The sequence below is a fragment of the Danio aesculapii genome, chromosome 2 (genome assembly GCF_903798145.1).
Source record: "Danio aesculapii chromosome 2, fDanAes4.1, whole genome shotgun sequence".
In the NCBI taxonomy this organism is placed as follows: Eukaryota; Metazoa; Chordata; class Actinopteri; order Cypriniformes; family Danionidae; genus Danio; species Danio aesculapii.
Genome location: NC_079436.1, coordinates 49,798,525 through 49,818,326, shown reverse-complemented (window position 1 = coordinate 49,818,326; position 19,802 = coordinate 49,798,525). Strand labels below are relative to the sequence as shown.

Sequence of the window (19,802 nt, the reverse complement as noted above, 5' to 3'; positions counted from 1 at the left end):
ACATAATTGCATTAAAGAGTATTTACTTGTGCCAATAAACATGACTTGATGGCTGGTTCCATTCAAGGCGGTCACAGAGGTGACTACTATTCTAGTGAACGCAGCTCCACTCTTCACCAGCAGGGGTTGCTCTGCAGTGACGGCCTGGTCCATCAGAGGCTTGTCTTTGACAAACTGCAACGTTTTGTCTGGAAGCTCCAGAGATTTGGTGATGCCCTTTTGTCTGGCATGATTGTCAATGCACTTTTGTGAAAAACATAAAGTTAGTTAAGTTAATTCGTTTTTTTTAGTTAATATATCAGAAAATGAACAGAAGACTCACCGCTCCGGGTCGGGGATCAGGAAGCTCGCCTGAGTACATCACCCACTTCACGAATGATGTCTCCACATTAAACGGAGCCTTAAATTTTCCCTTTGAGAACACGGTCTTGATGTCTTCAATTTTGTATGAACATACCGCAGAGTACTGAGAGGAGTCCCTGTGGAGGAGAAACATTCATTCATTCACTTTCTTTTCGGCTTAGTCCCTTTATTAATCAGGGGTCACCACAGCGGAATGAATCACAAACTTATCCAGCATATGTTTTACACAGCGGATGCCCTTCCAGCCGCAACCCATCACTGGGAAACACCCATAACCACTCAATCAAACACATACACTACAGCCAATTGAGCCTACCCAATTCACCTGTATTCAACAGAAATGCCAATTGACCCAGCTGAGGCTCCAACCAGCGAACTTCTTGCTGTGAGGCGATTGTGCTACCCACTGTGCCACCGTGTAGCCGAGGAGAAACATCTCGGATTTAATTTTTCAACATTAACCATGTTGCAAAAATGTATCATTTACATTTAGCAGACTTTATTCAAACTAGCAACAAAAAAGGAACCTTGCAATTTGTTATATACAATCCACACTTAACGCTGAATGCTTGTTAATAGCGTAACAGGGTTTCAGTCAAATTTAAGACTTTTTAAGACCATGAAGATTGAAATTTTAGACGCATTTAGGAGTAAACACTAAGGATTTTTTGTATGGCCCAGCAGAAAAAAAAATTGTATTTGCCCCATCAAAAATGAATTCTAATTAGTTATTTCTTAGCCACATATTTTAAATAATGTGTCAAAGCAAGCAGACCCTAGTTGTATACGTACATTTTTTTCAACATAACTTCAAAAAGCTCGTAAAAAACTAAATGTAAGCACAACAGACTATTATAAAATTAGTTATGAATATAGTTTTTCTAAAAGTTTTACTGAGATGTATTGCTGGCGATTAAATGTGTGTTAGATCTATTGGGTAGCTTTACTTAAAAAAAAATTTAGACGCATTCAAAATGATTTAAGACCAACAAGACAATATTTTAGTGAATTTAAGACTTTTTAGGGCCTAAAATTTTGAAGACATTTTAAAGACTTTTTAAGTGTAATTTTTAGGGCCCATGAAATTAAAATAAAGTTTTTTTAGATGTTAGTAATGTAATGTAATGTATTTTTGATTTATTGTCATGTCAGCAACCAAGGCTATTTTCATGGCAAGAACATTTCTATATTAAATAATTTTTAAATAAACAATTAAGAATAACAAACAAATGAATACACAAGTTAAAAATGTTTAATGTTAATATATGATAAGAATTCTAAAATCTTTTCTGGTGTCATTTTGTTAAAAATGTCCTTAAGAGAGTTCATTTCATAAAAAAGTCTTCTAGAATCAGTAAAAGCAGGACAGTCCAGTAAAATGTGTTTTACAGTAAGCTGAGTTTTGCAGCACAAACACTGAGTGGGGTCTTCATCTTTAAGCAAAAAAACATGGGTTAATCTTGTATGCCCAATACGACATCTGGTAAAAATAACTTGATCAAATCTAGTCTTAAAATGTCTTAAAATTTGGTTTGGGATTTCAGGTCGGATTTCATGCAATTTTTTATTTTCCAATGCATCCCACTCCTCTTGCCACTTGTTTAAAATGTAAATGTTGATAAAAGGTCTCATCTCTGATGGAGGAATTTTTTAGATGTTAGTATCAGTATTATTCGATTTTAGGATATCTATGGACTAGCGTGCACCAAAACAGTGACAAAATCTGCTTTTAGAAGATTTGAAAGCGATATAAACAAGTGAAGCTTGTAGTTTGTCACCTTTGCCTATGGATCAACAGTTTTATTCCTCAACAGTTTCTCATCCAATCGTGACCAATCAAATGCTCTCTAGAATCTGATATGCCCCGCCCCCTTCAAGACGCTTCTCATTCAACCACTCTTACTGGCAGAGCGGTGATAAAACAAAACACTATTCAAAACACCACCCTCTCTTCATATTTCGGTTGAGATTATGTCAAACATCGAACAAAAATGCACATTTTAAAGTACTTCACAGGATCTTTAAAGCTTGCATCATGGATTTGGATGGATGAACTGCATTAGCGCTATGTAAACAAAGGGCACTTGACACAACAATTACATTCACTGGGAAAAGGTAGAGGTGTGCAAAGTACAGTAGAGATCAAAATTAGAAAATATAATATGAACACTTTAAGGGATAGTTCACCCAAAAAGAAGTTCTGTCATCATTTACTCACTTCACTTGTTCAAAACCTGGTTGAGTTTCTGTTTTTTGTTGAACACACACACACACACACACACACACACACAAAAAACATTTTAAAGAAAGCTGGAAATCTGTAATTAAAGTATTTGTTTTTTCTACTATGGAAGTTAATAGTTACCCATTTTCAGCATTCTTCAAAATATCTTATTTAGTGTTCAACAGAAGAAAGAAACTCATAAATGTTTATAACCACTTGAGGGTGAATAAATTGCGAGTAAATTTTTGGGTGAACTACTACTTTAATTTTTAATGTCTTAATCCTTATTATTTATATCAAATATATAAAGGTTCAATTGAATTGAAGTTATAGTCACTTTAGTGCTCTTGTTAAGTTATGTTCTATGAGCTGCGCATGTGTAAGTAGAACGTGTGTGTGTGTGTGTGTGTGATAGCGCAGGCTTTTGAGGGGTAGAGAACCCTGTCTGTTATTACAATATACAGGATTTGGAGAGAAAAAAAGAGTGTTAAACATAAGAAGAGCCATTGTGGTGATTTGACTTAACACTCTGACTACAGTACATTGCAAAGCCAGTTAAAACTGGAATGTATGGCTGCCATTTAATAGAGTTTAATAGGTATATAAAAGCATTCTTAAAATTTTATTATATTAGATTTTTTTATAGAGGATTAGTGTTCTGCTCATATGATCACGTCAAACAGAACTATGCAGAGACCTCAAAATTTGGAAAATTGTGGGCTGTTCTCTAGTTTTGATTTCCACTGTAATAAAACACCAAATTAATGAAATGTCAGCGACGCAGTACAAAGTGCTGTCACCTCACAGCAAGAAGGTTGCTTGTTCGAGCCTCAGCTGGGTCAGTTGGCGTTTCTGTGTGGAGTTTGCGTTTCCTCCGGGTGCTCTGGTTTCCCCCACAGTCCAAAGAGATGTGGTATAGGTGAATTGGGTAGGCTAAATTGCCCATAGGGTATGAGTGTGAATGAGTGTGTATGGATGTTTCCCAGAGATGGGTTGCAGCTGGAAGGGCATTGCTGCGTAAAACATGTGTTGGAGAACTTGGCGGTTCATTCCGCTGTGGCAACCCCAGATTAATAAAGGGACTAAGCCAAAAAGAAAATGAATGAATAATGAAATGTCCAGCCCAGAGTCCTGATCTAAACCTGATTAAAAATCTATAGCTAATAATAATTCTTGAGGTTTGTGGAATTAAAAGATTTTCAAAGGTGTTGTTTGTGGCAGTTATGAATTCAATATATGATCAAATATGCTTTGCTTTAACAATGAAACACTCAAACTTACGACTGTGGTGTAAAAACAGCATAAAAAACACAGGTGGTCCAGTAATCTGGACACAAGTGGAAAACGTCCTGGACCAGAAGAGGGAGATTGGTGTTTGGAACTTGACAGTCGAGCCTTGCTTTTAGAAATGATGTCCACTTTTTTTGTAGCGTCCTCTGTCCACCCAAGTCACCCTGAGAAGATAAAATGATTTTGCATAGATGCTATACGTGGTAGACAGGAAATCCTGTAACATTTCTTCAAATACATGTATAACCTCAAGGGAGTTTACCTTGCACACACGAGCCACTCGAGACACGTCCACCTTTGTGTATGACTCATATTCCACTGCTGTCTCACTGAAGAACAGATAGATCTTGTCATCATCGCCGTCTGGATTTGATTGGCCCTCTGGTATGTGGGCCATGTGGATAAAATTTGGTTCTAAAATGACAAAACTATTTTAGTTGTTTGCATCGCCCTTCTATAAGAGTAGGCATGTTTTCACCCACAGAACTACGGTTTATTTGTGTGTGTGTGTGTGTGTTCTCGCAAGATTTTCTGTAAATGATTGCAATCAGCAGACACTCAAACCACCCTGTCTGGCACCAATAATCATTCTACATTTTTTTGGTTTGGAATATGGCAAAATATATAATAAATGACTTATTCATGCACATTATTATATAAGTCACAATTTACAATCCATTAGTTAAAGGGGACCTATTATACCTCTTTTTACAAGATAAGTCTTGGATGTCCCTAGAGTGTGTATATGAAGTTTCAGCTCAAAATACCAAACAAATAATGTTTTATAACTCTTTGAATCTGCCCCTTTTAGGCTTTGATCCTAATTGTGCCGATTTGGTGACTGTCGCTTTAAATTCAAATGAGATTGTGCTCTTTTTTTAAAGAGGGCGGAGCTACAAATGCCCATGTGTCAGCATAGTGGCAGATTCAAAAACAAGACTACGCCCTGTACTAATGAGGGAGAGATCGTCACTTTAGGGGGCGGGGCTTTCCCTCTCTGATGACACGTACAAAGAAATAATGTCAATCAAAGTGTTTCTGCAGACTGTTTTAATAAAGTGTGATTATAATATAATTACATCACTAGATTTTGACCATTAGAAGCTGGATAATAGATCCCCTTTAATGTTAGTTAATGTTTTACTATCATAAACAATACTTGAATAGCATTTATTAATCATAGATCAACATTTACTAAATGCATTAATAAAATCGAGAGTTATGCTTGTTGACATTAGTTAATACACTGTGAGTTAACAAGAAATTACATTCATGTTAACAAAGATGAATAAAAACTGTAGTAAATGTATTGTTCGTTGTTTATTTTTGTTAGTAAAAGCGTTATTTTAAACTTTTATCAAAGTCAATGTCTCATTGTAAACTTTAATCAAATGAAAATCCCCTTCATTTATATCATCTCATGTTTTCTCTGATTGTTTACTGGTGCGAGGGTGGGATCAACCTGTCCCTCATATGAGATGCACGAATAAAAAAACAACAATCAACTCACAACAGACAAAAATCAAGATTAAATTTTACTTTTTTCAAGAAGCTGTTTCGTTTGGCTATACATCTTCATTGTAAAAAAACAAAAAACAAAAAGCACAATGATTGTTGGATGTCCACATTAATGACTACCAAACTGCTTCACCATGTCATTTACAGACTGTGTTGCTATCACGTAATTACCTATTTACATGTGTGACCCGGTATCACAAAACCAGTCCAGAGATTTATACATCATCTGAAACCTAAATAACTAAGCTCTCAGTGAATGTTGGGTTTGTTAGAATATAGCAACATCTAGTAAAGGTTTGAGGAAAAAAATATCTAAATACTAAGAAAATCAACTTTAAAGTTGTCCAAATTCTATTATTAGCTATGCATATTACTAATCATTAGTTGTACATAAGTGGACATATTTATGGAAAATTATTTACTAAATCTTAAAGCATTTTTGGCACACAATATAAATCAATCATTTTGACATACTTTTGGCTATTCCCACAAATTTATGCATGCAACATAATATTTAGTGATCCAGCGTCACATATTTGAACTAAAAAGAATTTTGACAAGCGTAAAAACAAAAAGTCTTCCTGAAACGGAGAATAATTTAAATACTAACAAATGGATGATTATTAAAGATATTGTGAGATGCCTTGAAATGTGCAGTTTTATTCAATGTTTCTTTTTCTGGAGTTTTATCTGGTGGTTGGCAAACCAACTACGGAGCATTTTCCGCCACCTACTGAATTGGAGTATGGAGCGCAACTTGGTTAGAAGTCCTGAGGGATTAATAAGGGAATACTAAGTTGGTTTACTATTAAAGAAAAATTTAAATAAAACAAAATAATATAAATGGAGGAAAAAAAGGAAAACTATTATATCCTATCCATTAAATCTATGTCATTCAAATGGTAAAATTTTGTTATTAACCTTTTTATCTCTGCCGGATAAAATATCTTTTAGGGAGAAATTGACTGTATTTAGCTCTCTCAATCCTTCAAAAAATGATTTGCCTGAATTTCTTGTTTTTGTACATTCAATTAATACATGAGGTCCAGTTTTGAGGGAGACCGCAGTGACAGCTATTGAGCTCAAGCGCATCAAATGAAAAGCAAACTAGAAGCGTCTTAAAGTGGGCGGGGCATGTCAGATACTAGAAAGCGTTTGATTGGTCAGAAGGTTTGACAAGAAACTGAAGTATGAGGTGACGTGAAAAAAATCGTTGATCTATTTTGGGGGCGGAAGAGACAAACTGCAGGTTTTGGATGTTTTTATTAGGTTTATTTCTTCTAAACCCGTCACTGTTTTATAGCACACTAGATTATACTAGATATGGAACCTTTCATAGGACCTTACCTTTAACAGTTTATTAGTAGCCTTTGTTCTAAAAATCTGATAAGCTGTGCATACAATTTGCAAGTATGTTGTGGTTATGTACAAGGGTATTGCACTGAGTTTGCTCTTGCATTTTTTTTCACATTGTGTTTGGTGGTTGGTTTAGACATGAACACTTTCTCACCACTGAGCCAGGTGCTTGTAAACTCAGTTCGAATGCTTTCCTCTGTGCTGCGCATCATCACCGGCTCTGAACCACGAAAGTTCATTGAAGTAGCAGAGTAATATGCTCCATCTGAGAGAGAGAAAACCAAGGCACAGATTACTATATGTGTCAAAATACTTGCAATCAATGAAACCTTGAGTGTTGCAGATATGAATACAAATTATCTAGTCTATGGACAGCTAGGCAGTACGTACCGACCATTGCAGATGTATATCGCTGAAAAGGGTCAAACGGACATTTCCCTTTCGTATCTTCTTGGATGATCTCTAAAGTCAGCTTACCATCCGCATAGGACTATGAGAATAACATGCAACAAAGACATAAACAATACACATTCCACATTTTTGGTCACTAACAAACACTGAATGAAATGGATGCTACTCACCAAATAGCCACAGGTAGGGTTGAACGCTTTGGTTCCACAAACATACATTCTGCCATCGTCCTTTTTATGAAGAATTCGAATATAGTTTTTGCAGTCATTCTAAAAAAATTAAAAACAAACAAACAATACGGGGAATAACTCAATGATTTTTTTCTAACCACATTGCCTGACCAAGCTGCAAGACACACTTCCATATATCTGCTGTAAATAAACATACCAAAGCCACTTCCTCAGACGCTGCTTTTAATAGTCTTAAACATCTTCATATGTGTATAATATGTTAAATTTCTAATTAACAAATAGTAGTAAAAATGTATTGATGCTAATTAGTGATTATAATACTGCAACTTGCAGTGTAAATAACAGAATAATTTACTCATTGCTTCCTAAATGGCACACTACACACTATGCTAGCACTGCACAGTTTAGTTCCAACCCTGCTCCAACACACTTACCTAGGTTTCAAACAAGCCTGAAAGACTCAATTAGTTTGATCAGGTGTGTTAAATTAGGGTTGGAACTAAACTGTGCAGAGCTATGGCTCTCCAGGATCTGAGTTTGACACCTTTGCACTATGCACTTATACATTCAGGTATGTAGTGTATAAGTTCAGTGTGGGCGTCACGGTGGCGCAGTGGGTAGCATGATCACCTCACAGCAAGAAGGTCGATGGTTCGATCCCCAGCAAGATCAGTTGGCATTTCTGTGTGGAGTTTGCATGTTCTCCCCGTGTTCGCATTGGGTTTCCTCTTGGTGCTCCGGTTCCCCCACAGTCCAAAGACATGTACTATAGGTGAATAAGCTAAATTGTCTGTAGTGTATGTGTGTGAATGCAGGAGTGTATGGGTGTTTCCTGGTGTTGGGTTGCGGCTGGAAGGGCAAGTTGGTGGTTCATTACCCTGTGGTGACCCCTGATTAATAAAGAAACTAAGCCGAAAAGAAAATGAATGAATGAATGAGTTTAGTGTTGTCCTAAATAGAACATAAACTTTTTTTTACTACACAGAAATTCAAAGCATTATACCAAATTAGTATTGTTGCTGACCATGTCCATCCCTTTATGACCACAATATACCCATCTTCTGATAACACACCATGTCAAAAAGCGTGAATCATCTCAGACTGGTTTCTTGAACATGACAATGAGTTCACTGTACTCAAATGGCCTTCACAGTCACCAGATCTCAATCCAATAGAGCACCTTTAGGATGTAGTGGAACGGGAGATTCATATCATGGATGTGCAGCTGACAAATCTGCGGCAACAGCGTGATGCTATCATGTCAATATGGACCAAAATCTCTGAGGAATATCTTCAGTACCTTGTTGAATATATGCCACGAAGGATTAAGGCAGTTCTGAAGGCAAAAGGGGGTCCAACCCAGTACTAGTAAAGTGTACGAAATAAAGTGGCTGATCAGTGTATCACATGTAGCCTAAGCTACAATTATAAAAAAGCAAGAACTCATAAAATAGTAGCGGAAAATTTATATAAATTAATAATTTAGAATTTTTCTACTTGTTACAGCAGTTTAAAGTAATCATAAATAAACAGGAGCAGACACAATTCAATATTTGAGCTCCTCTATGTAAAATAATGATAAATAAGAGTTTAAAGTGATTCATTACCAGGGTACCTCCGGGATCCTCCAAATGAAATTCAAGACTTTTTAAGACCTTTTTAATACCATTTCAAATTAAATTCAATGCCAACTTCGTACCCATTGAGGCAAAAGTATGAGAGGGATAAAGTCAAATCTGTATACATTTTGAACACTAGAAAATAATTATGTACAAGTGAGCTACTTGAATGAAATAAAACATTTTATTTCAGTGATCAGTTATATTTATTTATACGCAACCCTCCAGGAAACATGGTTTTGAAAACCTCTGTAATGTTCTCATTCAATGTGTAAGAGTGGTGCTTCAGTTTTAAGGAAGTTACGCTGCATGAATTTTTAATTAGCCTACATTAGTAACAGTTAATTTTGTTACGATATGAACTTAGTCCTAGGAAAGGCAAAAATAAATGAATAAAATAAGAAATCCAAGACTTTGTATACCAAATTAAACCCTATTAAGGGCTTAATTTGAGATTTATTAAGACTTTTTCAATGCTTTTAAGACCCTGCGGGTACTCTGATTACGGATTCAAAATTCACAGTTGAAGGCTATTAGCAAAGTCCCTTAAAAGGCAAGTCAGTTTACTCGCTGGTCATCTTTGAAACGCCTCTCGGGAATTATGCTTGGGCATTCTGTTAGAATGTGGAAACATCAAATTCTCCAAAATTGCTTGCCAAATGTAAGATTAAATTTCATTTTAGGATTCACCAATAAAATTAAACTACAACTGTTTCTTTCGTTTCATTTCTAAATGTTTGAATCACACGAAATCTGCAGAAACTCAGAAAGGTCCTGACTCTCTGTGGTCATTAAAAATCCCATGGCACTTCTCGTAAAAAAAGAGTAGGGGTGTAACCATACACAATAAATGCGTATATAAATACACATTACATTACAAGAATCTTCAGTTTATATTGGCTCCTGTACTATAAGGAGGGGGCTTCATTCGCCATATTGACCGTAACACTTTTCCACATTTAAAACTATACGAGTGACACGTCTTGTGTATTTTATAGTCTGTGCTATTAGCCACAGCTGTCCCATTTTTAGCCAAACGATGCACGTTCTGCTGTCTTGGTTTCCTTCTTCGAGCATGTCACAGAAATTCACCACAGTTATTTCTGTTCATATGTTTAAAGTACAACATATATCATCTAAGCCTGTTTTTGTGTGGATGTAAAACATTAATTACATAAATTTTAGTAGGTTAAATACTTTGTAAATGATATTATAATGATTTAAACTGATTCTAATTCAACATGATGATCTTGTTGGTTAGCATATAATGATGTGCAAGCAAATGCTGGTTATATGTTAGCAAAAATAACTGTAATGAGTCATACTTGTATTTTTTTAATTCTACATTGTTTGTGTTTACTTGTTCATCTACAGAGGTTGTATTTTAGATTTTTTTAAATCTGTTTAAGACGATTAAATGAAAAAGCATTCCTTCATGATGTGAAATGAAGATTTGAAATGAAGACTCACCGTAGCATCTTTCCCCTTATTTGAACAATCGTTTTGCTGGTCACGTGTTACTTCCCATTTCACCTGAAGAGAAACAACACAGTTTAGTAAAAAAAAAAAAAAAAAACACCTTGACAAACTGAAGACAGCATTAGAAACATTTGTAACTATGCATTTAAAGAGATAGTTCAACAAAAATCCCCATATTATGCCATTGTTTACTCTTTCTTCCCTTGTCACAAACCTGTTTGTCTCTTTCTTTCGTTAAGCACAAAAGAAAATATTTTGAAAAATGTCAGAAACCTGTAACCATTGACTTCCATTTGTTATTCCTACTACAGAAGTCAATAGCCGCGTTTCCACTTTCGCACCTAAAACGAGCGAGCCAGGGCCAGTCGCATTTCCACTGTCATTTTCGGAGCCTGATCGGGCCAAAGCAGGGCTTCCTTTGGGCCAACAACAAGCCTTTTTTAGCCCGCTGAATACCTTGGGCCAAAGAGGGCCAGCTGGGGCTTCGGGGCGGAGTGAAAGGAGAGGTGGACTTTGCCTGAGTCTGGTAAAGATGACATGCCATCATTACACTAGTTTTCCGATCGCACAGGAGCACATGCGCCAAAAAAAAAATAATAAGGGAAAGAAAAACATATAACTGGTCAGTTTAAGACAGGCTATTCCATAAAACACCATATACACTTGGGATCCTTTTGCTTTAGATCGCCCTTATGTTGCCATTTTAAATGTAAGGGCATTGCATAAAATAATAAAGTAGTTTTCACTTCTAAGTGATATCTCTTTGATGCGTCATCAGTGTTTCAATAACGTATAATAATCTTTACACCATATTAATCTTTACACCGGGTGAAAGAGCACTCACTTGACAGCTCTGTTGATGCCACGAGTGGTTTCTTTCTGTATTTCTTTCTTTATTTTGGAGATAAAACTAAATATGAATACAACAGAAAGACATAAAACTTTACAAATTACGTGTCCACTTTTGTAGGCTCAAAACAATGGTGTCATATCTAGAGAAAATAGCCTAAACTACATTGAAATCGTTTAAAGAATTAAAAATATTAGATATAATAAAATCACATTAAATAAATGAACCAATATAAAACAAACAAAAGCTAGAACAGTTTAGGTATATACAATATCATGGTTACAGCTTTTCAGCTTTCCTCAAAATATCTTCTTTCATGTTCAACAGAAGAAAGAAACTCTAAATAAAGGTTTGATACCATTTGAGGGTGTTTTCATTTGAATATTTATCTGAACTATTCCTTTAAGACCTCACCATGGCCTTCTTGACTGTAATGTCATCCAGGTCGAGTGCAAAAATGGCTTCTCTGGCACCCAGGATAAGCAGGTTAAGATCATCCCTCAGAAGCATGGTGGTGTAGTTCCAAAACCCCTCTTCATGAAACAAACGTCCTCCATTACCTAGCAACACACGTCAAAGGCAGAAGTAACTCACGTTTGCCAAATATGGAAATGGACACAGGGAATGGTTTGAAGAAAGGCATGCAGTGCTGTGTCTCCTCTCTGGCCTTTGCCTTTCTCAATGGCGGTTTAAACAAAGCTAATACTCTGTAATTTTGCAGATTTAACAGCACCGTCACTATTGGATGGGGATAAAATTTGAATTGAATAGAGCCGGATGGTAACACTACACTTAAAGGTTCACCCTGGAGTAATTGTTTTGAAATTTGAACAGATGTGTGTGTGTTGAGCATCAGTTAAGACAACGTTAGCACCTGTTAGCTTTAATTGTGGGGAAAACTGGATAATTTTGAGTCAGCTAATTTCACCTTCCAGGTTTAAAATCATTTTTGGGGCGGGATCAAAATTAGTGACGTAACACAAATCTGGAAGTGAAGTGATGAAGCGTCAGTTTCTCATTATTATTCATAGCAGAGTTTTCTTGTCCCATGAGAAGACCCTGCTTCCTAATTATTCATGGGTGCACGTGCTTTCCGAAGGCAGGCAGACCTGCCAAGCTGTGGGACCCAATGATTGGGTGAGACCACGCACTGCATGGGTCGTATGTGTTTGTTTCCATGATCTACAGGGTTTGTTGCATGTTTTTCCCCACAATGCTGTCAGGGCCGATACAGCAAAGTTGTTGGTTTGCAGCAAGCACTTTTATCGAGAGAGCTGTACGAGAATCGGAGATTGGCAGACTTTGTCTTTTATCAGTTGAGTTTGTTACCATTCAGACACATCGCCTATATCCGTGCTGCTGTGTTCGTCTATTTTTAAAATTCTCCAGATTACCGGCAGGGCTAATGGTTGAAATAGACAGGGCAGGAGACCTGCTGTACTGCTATCCACTGTATCTGCATTCAGACCTGAGGATTCAGGAGAAGAGAAGTCCTCCTCATTTATAGTGTTTATATAAACTAAATTATCTTTAAAATGATGTAACAAATTGTGGTTACGTGTATATGAAATTCTGTATAACAAATGTAGTAGGGCATTAAATGATTTACTGTTTATTTCTTTATTTCATATTTCCTGCTTTTTAACTTTGTAAACTATAAAATCATAGGTCTTCACATGGTTTGTATCTCATTTTGTGAGCCAATTGACAACAGTTGTTCACTGCCCTCTTTTACCCGACACTAATCTTTAGCTGAATGCAACTGAACTGAACTGAACTTGCTTCATAATGAATGAACTTTGCACCTTTGACCATTATTTGACTGAACTGAAATTTTAATCATTTACCATATCATTATTTTTTGAGCTTAAAGAGAATTTTAAATAACCAAATAGTAAGTGAAGTACGATAAAATATTAATAATAATAATAATAATAATAAAAATAAGTAATTATCACAATAGGTATTACAACAAAAATACCTAGTAGAAATATTAACCATGTCATTTGTACTCTAACATAGTGGTAATGCCATATTATTCTGTAAAAGACCATAGAATATATGCAGTTGAAGTCAAAATGAACCCTTCTGAATAATTAGCCCCCCTGTATACTTTCTCCAAGTTCTGTTTAATGAAAAGATTTTATTCTACATATTTCTAAACATAATAATTTTATTTAACTAATTCCTAATAACTGCTTTCTTTTACATTTGCCAGGATGACAGTACATAATATTTGACCAGATATTTTTTAAGATACTAGTATTCAGCTTAAAGTGCAATTTAAAGGCATAACTAAATTAATTAGTTAACTAGGCAAGTCATTGTATTGTATAACAATGGTTTGTTCTGTAAACAATAGAAAAAATAAAATAAAATAAAATAAATTGGCAAATTATATTGACCTTAAAATAATTTAAAAAAATTAAAACTGCTTTTATTCTAACCAAAATAAAACAAATAAGAATTTCTCCAGAAGAAAAAAATATTATAGCAAATACTGTAAAAAATTTGTTGCATTATTTGGGAAATAATTGAAAAAAATAAATAAAAAATTCACAGGAGGGTGAATCATTCTGACTTTAACTGTATATGGACATGATTTTGGGCCTAATATGCTGCTAAAAATACAGCTGAAAGCACTTTAAAAATTCAGCACCTTTAAATATGAAAATGGAAATAAAATATCAATTAACTATCATCTGATTCAATATTTTGTATCTAATGAAAGTAATTTTTTAAAAAGTACCCAAGTGCATTTATAGATATAAGCCAACGATAGTGAGAAACAGCACTGGCACTTTTTCTAATAATATTCAAACATGATTTTTAAAAAGTCAACTTACTTCCAATTGGCACTGTTTTCCGAGGTAAGCTATCCAGTGTTGATCCCAGCCCACCGGTCAGCGTTGCTGAACTCCAGACGTACAAAACACACAGAACAGCCAGCAGAGACATCATTTAGTGCTCTTGTTAAAAAAAAAAAATCTGTCCTTGATTTTGGTCTGCGATTGCAAAATTCCTCTGTGGTCTTTCTGTCAAAGCTTTCTCATCCTTGTCTTCTGCCCTGCTTCAGTTCGGAGATCCTCCATACTGAGATATATGACTTTAGCTGCAAAGAATGCCCTTCAAAGAAGCAGCAAAGAGCGCTGTGAGGCCATCTGAATGAGAGAGAAAGAGAGAGAGTACAGGCAGGGGTGCTGGCAGAAGTATTTCTGTCACTTCTATAGTGATGCTAATGCGGAGGATGAAAGCTTTTGCTCTGGGACCTTGACAGAGACACACGATTCTGCTTTTTCAAGCCTCAGAATGACACAAAGCTAGAACAGCTTAAAAAAACCTCACCACATCCTGAAATATGCCTAGCAATAGCATTAACCAAAACTAGTTTCACAAGAGACATGCTCACGAATGCATTCGAAAAGTTAGAAAGTCTTTGGAAAGTAATGATTCTTCGCCCTTTAAAAAAAAGGTTGAAAAAAAAAAAGTTTAAGACATTGTACTAATGCAAAAACTCCCAAGACATGGTCATTTTTTAAAACCTATTGTTACCTAACAGACATTATGAGGAAACAGGAAAAACGATGTACCAGAACTATTTTGTAACCTGTGTTTTGTAGGTGGTTGCTCACTAGTTATTACCCACACTGTCAACATTAGCATTAAATAAACATTATTGGAATGTATCATTATAAAGTATTCCTACTTTAAAGTTTCACATTTGAAAAAAAAAAATTGTTTCAAGTTTGTTGTTCAGTTTGTTGTAGTTTGTTATTTCTTTGTGAATATATAAAAATATTAGCCATGTGATGCAGCAAAACAGCTCTTTAAAGCTGAAAAATTAAATAATGAAATGTCCAGTCAAGACTCCTGAACTAAACCTGATTGAAAATCTTGGCAGCAAAGATTTTGTTAAAACCCACACTAATAATATTTGTGAATTTTACTCCCATTTCACTTTCAAATCAATCCTACAACTTTGTTTCTAGTGTACATGTGACTTGCTAGTTAATAGCAGTGTTTCCCAACCCTGTTCCTGAAGGCACACCAACAGTCCACATTTTCAATGTCTCCCTAATCAAAAACAACTGAATCAACTTATCATAACATCAGAAGAGACTCCAACACCTGAAGTTAATGGGTCAGAAAAGGGAGACATCCAAAATATGTACTGTTGGTGTGCCTCCAGGAACAGGGTTGAAAAACACTGGTCTATAGGATTTTTCCATCCATTTCATTAACCACCAGACAAACTGTAATCTTGAAATTATTGCTTCAAAACAGTGACAAAATTCAGGATTAGTAGATATAAAACTGAATTAAACATGTAAAGCTTGCAGTTTGTCACTTCTGCCGAAATGGATCAATGTTTTATTTTCACATCAGCTCATTCTTTAGTTTCTCATCAAATCTTGACCAATTAAATGCTCTCTAGTATCTGTCCCACATCCCTTCAAGATACTTCTCCTTTGATGCGCTTAAGCTCAACCACCCTCACTGAGCTGTGATTAAAAACTAAACACTATTGGGTGTTTTGTTTATAAAAGGGGAGGAGCTACTCTATGTCCCGCCCTATCTTCATGTTTCAGTTTCGATTTCGTCAAACATCTAATAAATAAAATGCTAATTTCAGAGCACTTCACGGGACTTAAAGGCAGAAAACTTAAATAATGAAATGTCCAGTCAAGAGTCCTGAACTAAACCTGATTGAAAATCTTAGCAGCAAAGTTATGGCTAAAAAAAACACTAAAAACAAAGTGGTAGGATTTATTTGAAAATAAAATAGTGAGTAAAATTCACAAATAATATTAGTGTGCATGTGACTGGCAAGTCTATGGGATTTTTCCATCTATTGTATTAACCACCAGACAAAATGTAATCTTGAAATTATCCAAAGTAGAATTTTTATGGTGAAAAACAAGATTGCTATGCTTTAAGTTCAACACATGCAACAAACAATGCTTGTAATGGGAGACGTTTAAAATTCCCGTGAAATTAAAATAAAGTTTTTAGATGTTAGTATCAGTATGATAGTTTCAAGGTTATCCACAATCTAGTGTGGTACAAAACAGTGACAAAATTTGCGTGTAAAAGATATGGCAGAGCTGTGATTAAAATCTAAACGCTATTGGCTGTTTTTTTAAAGGGGAGGAGCTACTCAATGTCCTGCCCTATCTTCATGTTTTAGTTGAGATTACGTCAAACATCTAATAAAAAAGCAAATTTTGGAGCACTTCACGGGACTTTAATGCAGAAAACTTAAATAATGAAATGTCCAGTCAAGAGTCCTGAACTAAACCAGATTAAAAATCTTGGCATCAAAGTTATTGCAATTTTCTTTTTAAAAACTCTAATATTATTTGTGAATTTTACTCACATTTTCATTTTCAAATGAATCCTACTAATTTGTTTCTAGCGTACGTGTGACTTTTCCATCCATTGCATTCACCCCCAGACAAAATGTAATCTTGAAATTATTCAAAGTTTAATTTTTGAGGTGAAAAATATGTTCTATGCTTTAAGTTCAATACATGCAACACACAAGGTAAAGAGAGAACATTAAATGCATGACAATTAGCCCATGTCAACCAAAACCACATCAGTTCCTTTGTCAGTAATTGCATGCAACACACCAGCATACAAATGCACCAATTGTCAGCATATAGAAGCAAAAACAGTAAACGGGTGTATCTGATTGCATCAGCAGCTGTTTACTACATCTCTAACAGTGTGCATGATTATGGTGCGCAACAGCAGATGAGCTGTAGCATCTGAAAAATGTAGATCTGATCAGATACTACTCATATTTCACTATGACATGCACATGCATGCTTGCTTTTGGATTATTGTAGACACTTCCTAACCTACTTACTAGTTCCTAATTTAGGTTAATCATAATACCATACCAAAGCTACACTATAAATACATGACACACTCTGTATTCTATAGGCATAACATTATCTAATGCCTCAAGTAATATTTTTTGTAAATAATGCACTTAGTTTGGACCAAGTTTTCTTACTGCGTCATTAATAATGTAGTTTATCATGCATGAATTGCACTTTTAAGCATGATTGTATTGAAGATCATTTCATTTGATGTAAACAGACGGGTTTAACAAAAGCATGTTTAATTGCCAAAAATTCTCAGAGCTCACAACAGATGATGTGACGAGCCGAACGTGTCAAGTATGCCATTTTGATAACACTGAAAAGGTTTAAAGTTTATTCTGCATATTAAATTGCACAGAGAGTTTTAATTTCAGCCTGCCAGCCTCAGCGCTTCCAGTGAACTGTCTTTCCATTATAAAATTGCCATGCATGTTTAAGGTCTGATTTCTTTAAAAATCTGTGATCTTTACTGCCTGATAGATATATAATGTAAAGTAGGTCGCAGACTGGACAAGAAGCACTGCATTAATTTACATTTTTCCCCGCCATCTCTTTAAAATATGACAGTTTATTTTACCCAAGTATTTTCAATGGAGTTTCTGTTGTCGCCTGCTGATCCTGTTAGCTGTTTCATGATCTTTTATCTAGTTTTACGCTTAAACAACTAAATGAATGCTGAAGTCTATTTAACTCAATGTATTGTAATACATTATAACAAGGAACCTTAAGAAATTGAAAATAGTCACATTAAGCTTTCACCGGATGTTTAACCTTGGCTGAAAAACAATAGCTGTGCACATATTGTGCAAGTTGTAAAACACCATGTAATTTATAAATCAATATATAATTTCTTTGGACATTGATGGTAATACCATGGTATAAAGTATACTGTACAAAGATATTTACATTTTTATTGTTGTATAACTTTAACCAAAATAAGGATGACAGACACAATTTCATGAAAAACTACAATTTTAACTCAACCCACGTAGAAATATTTTAAATAATAGGAAACATTTTAAAAAGTAAGACAACATTACTGAAGTTAAAAGGTTGAAATATAAAAATAAAAACTATTTTAAGATATAACAAATACTTTAATCCTAACCCCTTTTGAAAATGAATATTTTTATTAATATTTGAGTGAATATAGGGAATATAGAACCGTTTTATTAAACAGTTATATGCATTAGACATCTTTAGGTATAGAAAATAATAAGTTATTGCAAAAGAAAATGTCTAATATTATTATGTATCCATTGATTTTTTTCTGTTTATTAACATTTAATTTTAATTGTTGGATTTTGATTTAACATTTTGTTTCAGTTTTGTCTTCGGTACTGAAATCTAATGTACAGTTAAAGTCAGAATTATTAGCCCCCCTGAATTAGTAGCCCCCTATTTATTTTTTTCCCCAATTTCTGTTTAACAGAGAGAAGATTTTTTTCAACACATTTCTAAACATAATAGTTTTAATAACTCATTTCTAATAACTGATTTATTTTATCTTTGCCATGATGACAGTAAATAATATTTGACTAGATATTATTCAAGACACTTCTATACAGCTTAAAGTGACATTTAAAAGCTTAACTAGGTTAACTAGGCAGGGTAGGATAATTAGGCAATAAAAATATCTAGTAATATATAATGTACTGTCATCATAGCAAAGATAAAAGAAATCAGTTATTAGAAATGAGTTATTAAATCTTATGTTTAAAAATGGGTTGAAAATAAATCTTTGCATTAAACAGAAATTGGGGGGAAAGGGTCGCTAATAATTCAGGAGGGCTATTGAATCTGACTTTAACTGTGTATATGCACAGTTATTTTCCTCCCTGTAAATAAGGAAAGGGAAATAAATACAATAGAATAAAAAAATGAAACAAACTGTGCTTTAAGCATCTTCACTGTAAGAAAAAAAACTTTAGCTACAAAAGTCGTTCAGTCAAGAGCAGTGAGGGATTTTCTCAGTTTGTTGTTTGATTCAAAATAAAAACAGGCGGCAGGAGGAATATTGGGCTGTCACTTTAAAAATAGTATGGCTCTGATATGGTTTCTCTTTCATGTGTCTCTTAATTTTAAAATTAAAATAATTAAAAGTTATTGTATAAAAAGATATAACTTAAAGGGGCTAATCATTTTGACCTCAAATGGTTTAGAAAAAAAATTAAAACTGTTTTTATTCTAGCCAAAATAAAACAAATCAGACTTTCTTCAGAAGAAAAAATATTATCAGACATACTGTGAAAATTTCCTTGCTTTGTTAAACATCATTTGGGAAATATTTTAAAAAAGAAAGAAAAAAAAAATCAAAGGGGGCTAATAATTCTGACTTTAACTGTATATGCACAAATATATTATTGTAAATTATCCTGGGGGGTGTACTCATTTATGCTAAACAATGTATATAAATTAAACTACAATAAAAATAACACTGTGCATTAGCTTGGTTAAAAATGGCAAAAAAATTAAATAAATTATCAGTTTGTGGTGTGAATGTCCAAAAATTGAGATGCACACAAAAAAGTGCAGCAGAATACAATCAGAGTACATCTATGCAAAACCAAAGCATTACAGTCTCACTCTCAATTCCTCTGAAAACATGTT

The 19,802-nt window shown here is 34.6% G+C and overlaps 1 protein-coding gene across 3 annotated transcripts in view; it reads right to left on the bottom strand.

The window, feature by feature from the left end:
• Window positions 1-19,802, bottom strand: part of sema4e (semaphorin 4e) — a 31,619-nt gene that overhangs the window by 7,078 nt on the left and 4,739 nt on the right. For all 3 annotated transcript variants that reach the window (XM_056481562.1, XM_056481554.1, XM_056481570.1), the window contains exons 3-12: window positions 14,148-14,462; window positions 11,716-11,861; window positions 10,443-10,505; window positions 7,333-7,431; window positions 7,142-7,241; window positions 6,906-7,016; window positions 4,140-4,291; window positions 3,869-4,041; window positions 323-479; window positions 27-243 (exon numbers count right to left, since the gene is read on the bottom strand). In XM_056481562.1, coding sequence (XP_056337537.1) covers window positions 27-243; window positions 323-479; window positions 3,869-4,041; window positions 4,140-4,291; window positions 6,906-7,016; window positions 7,142-7,241; window positions 7,333-7,431; window positions 10,443-10,505; window positions 11,716-11,861; window positions 14,148-14,262 — 1,333 coding nt within the window. In that variant the 5' untranslated portion in view covers window positions 14,263-14,462. The remainder of the gene's footprint in view (window positions 1-26; window positions 244-322; window positions 480-3,868; window positions 4,042-4,139; window positions 4,292-6,905; window positions 7,017-7,141; window positions 7,242-7,332; window positions 7,432-10,442; window positions 10,506-11,715; window positions 11,862-14,147; window positions 14,463-19,802) is intronic.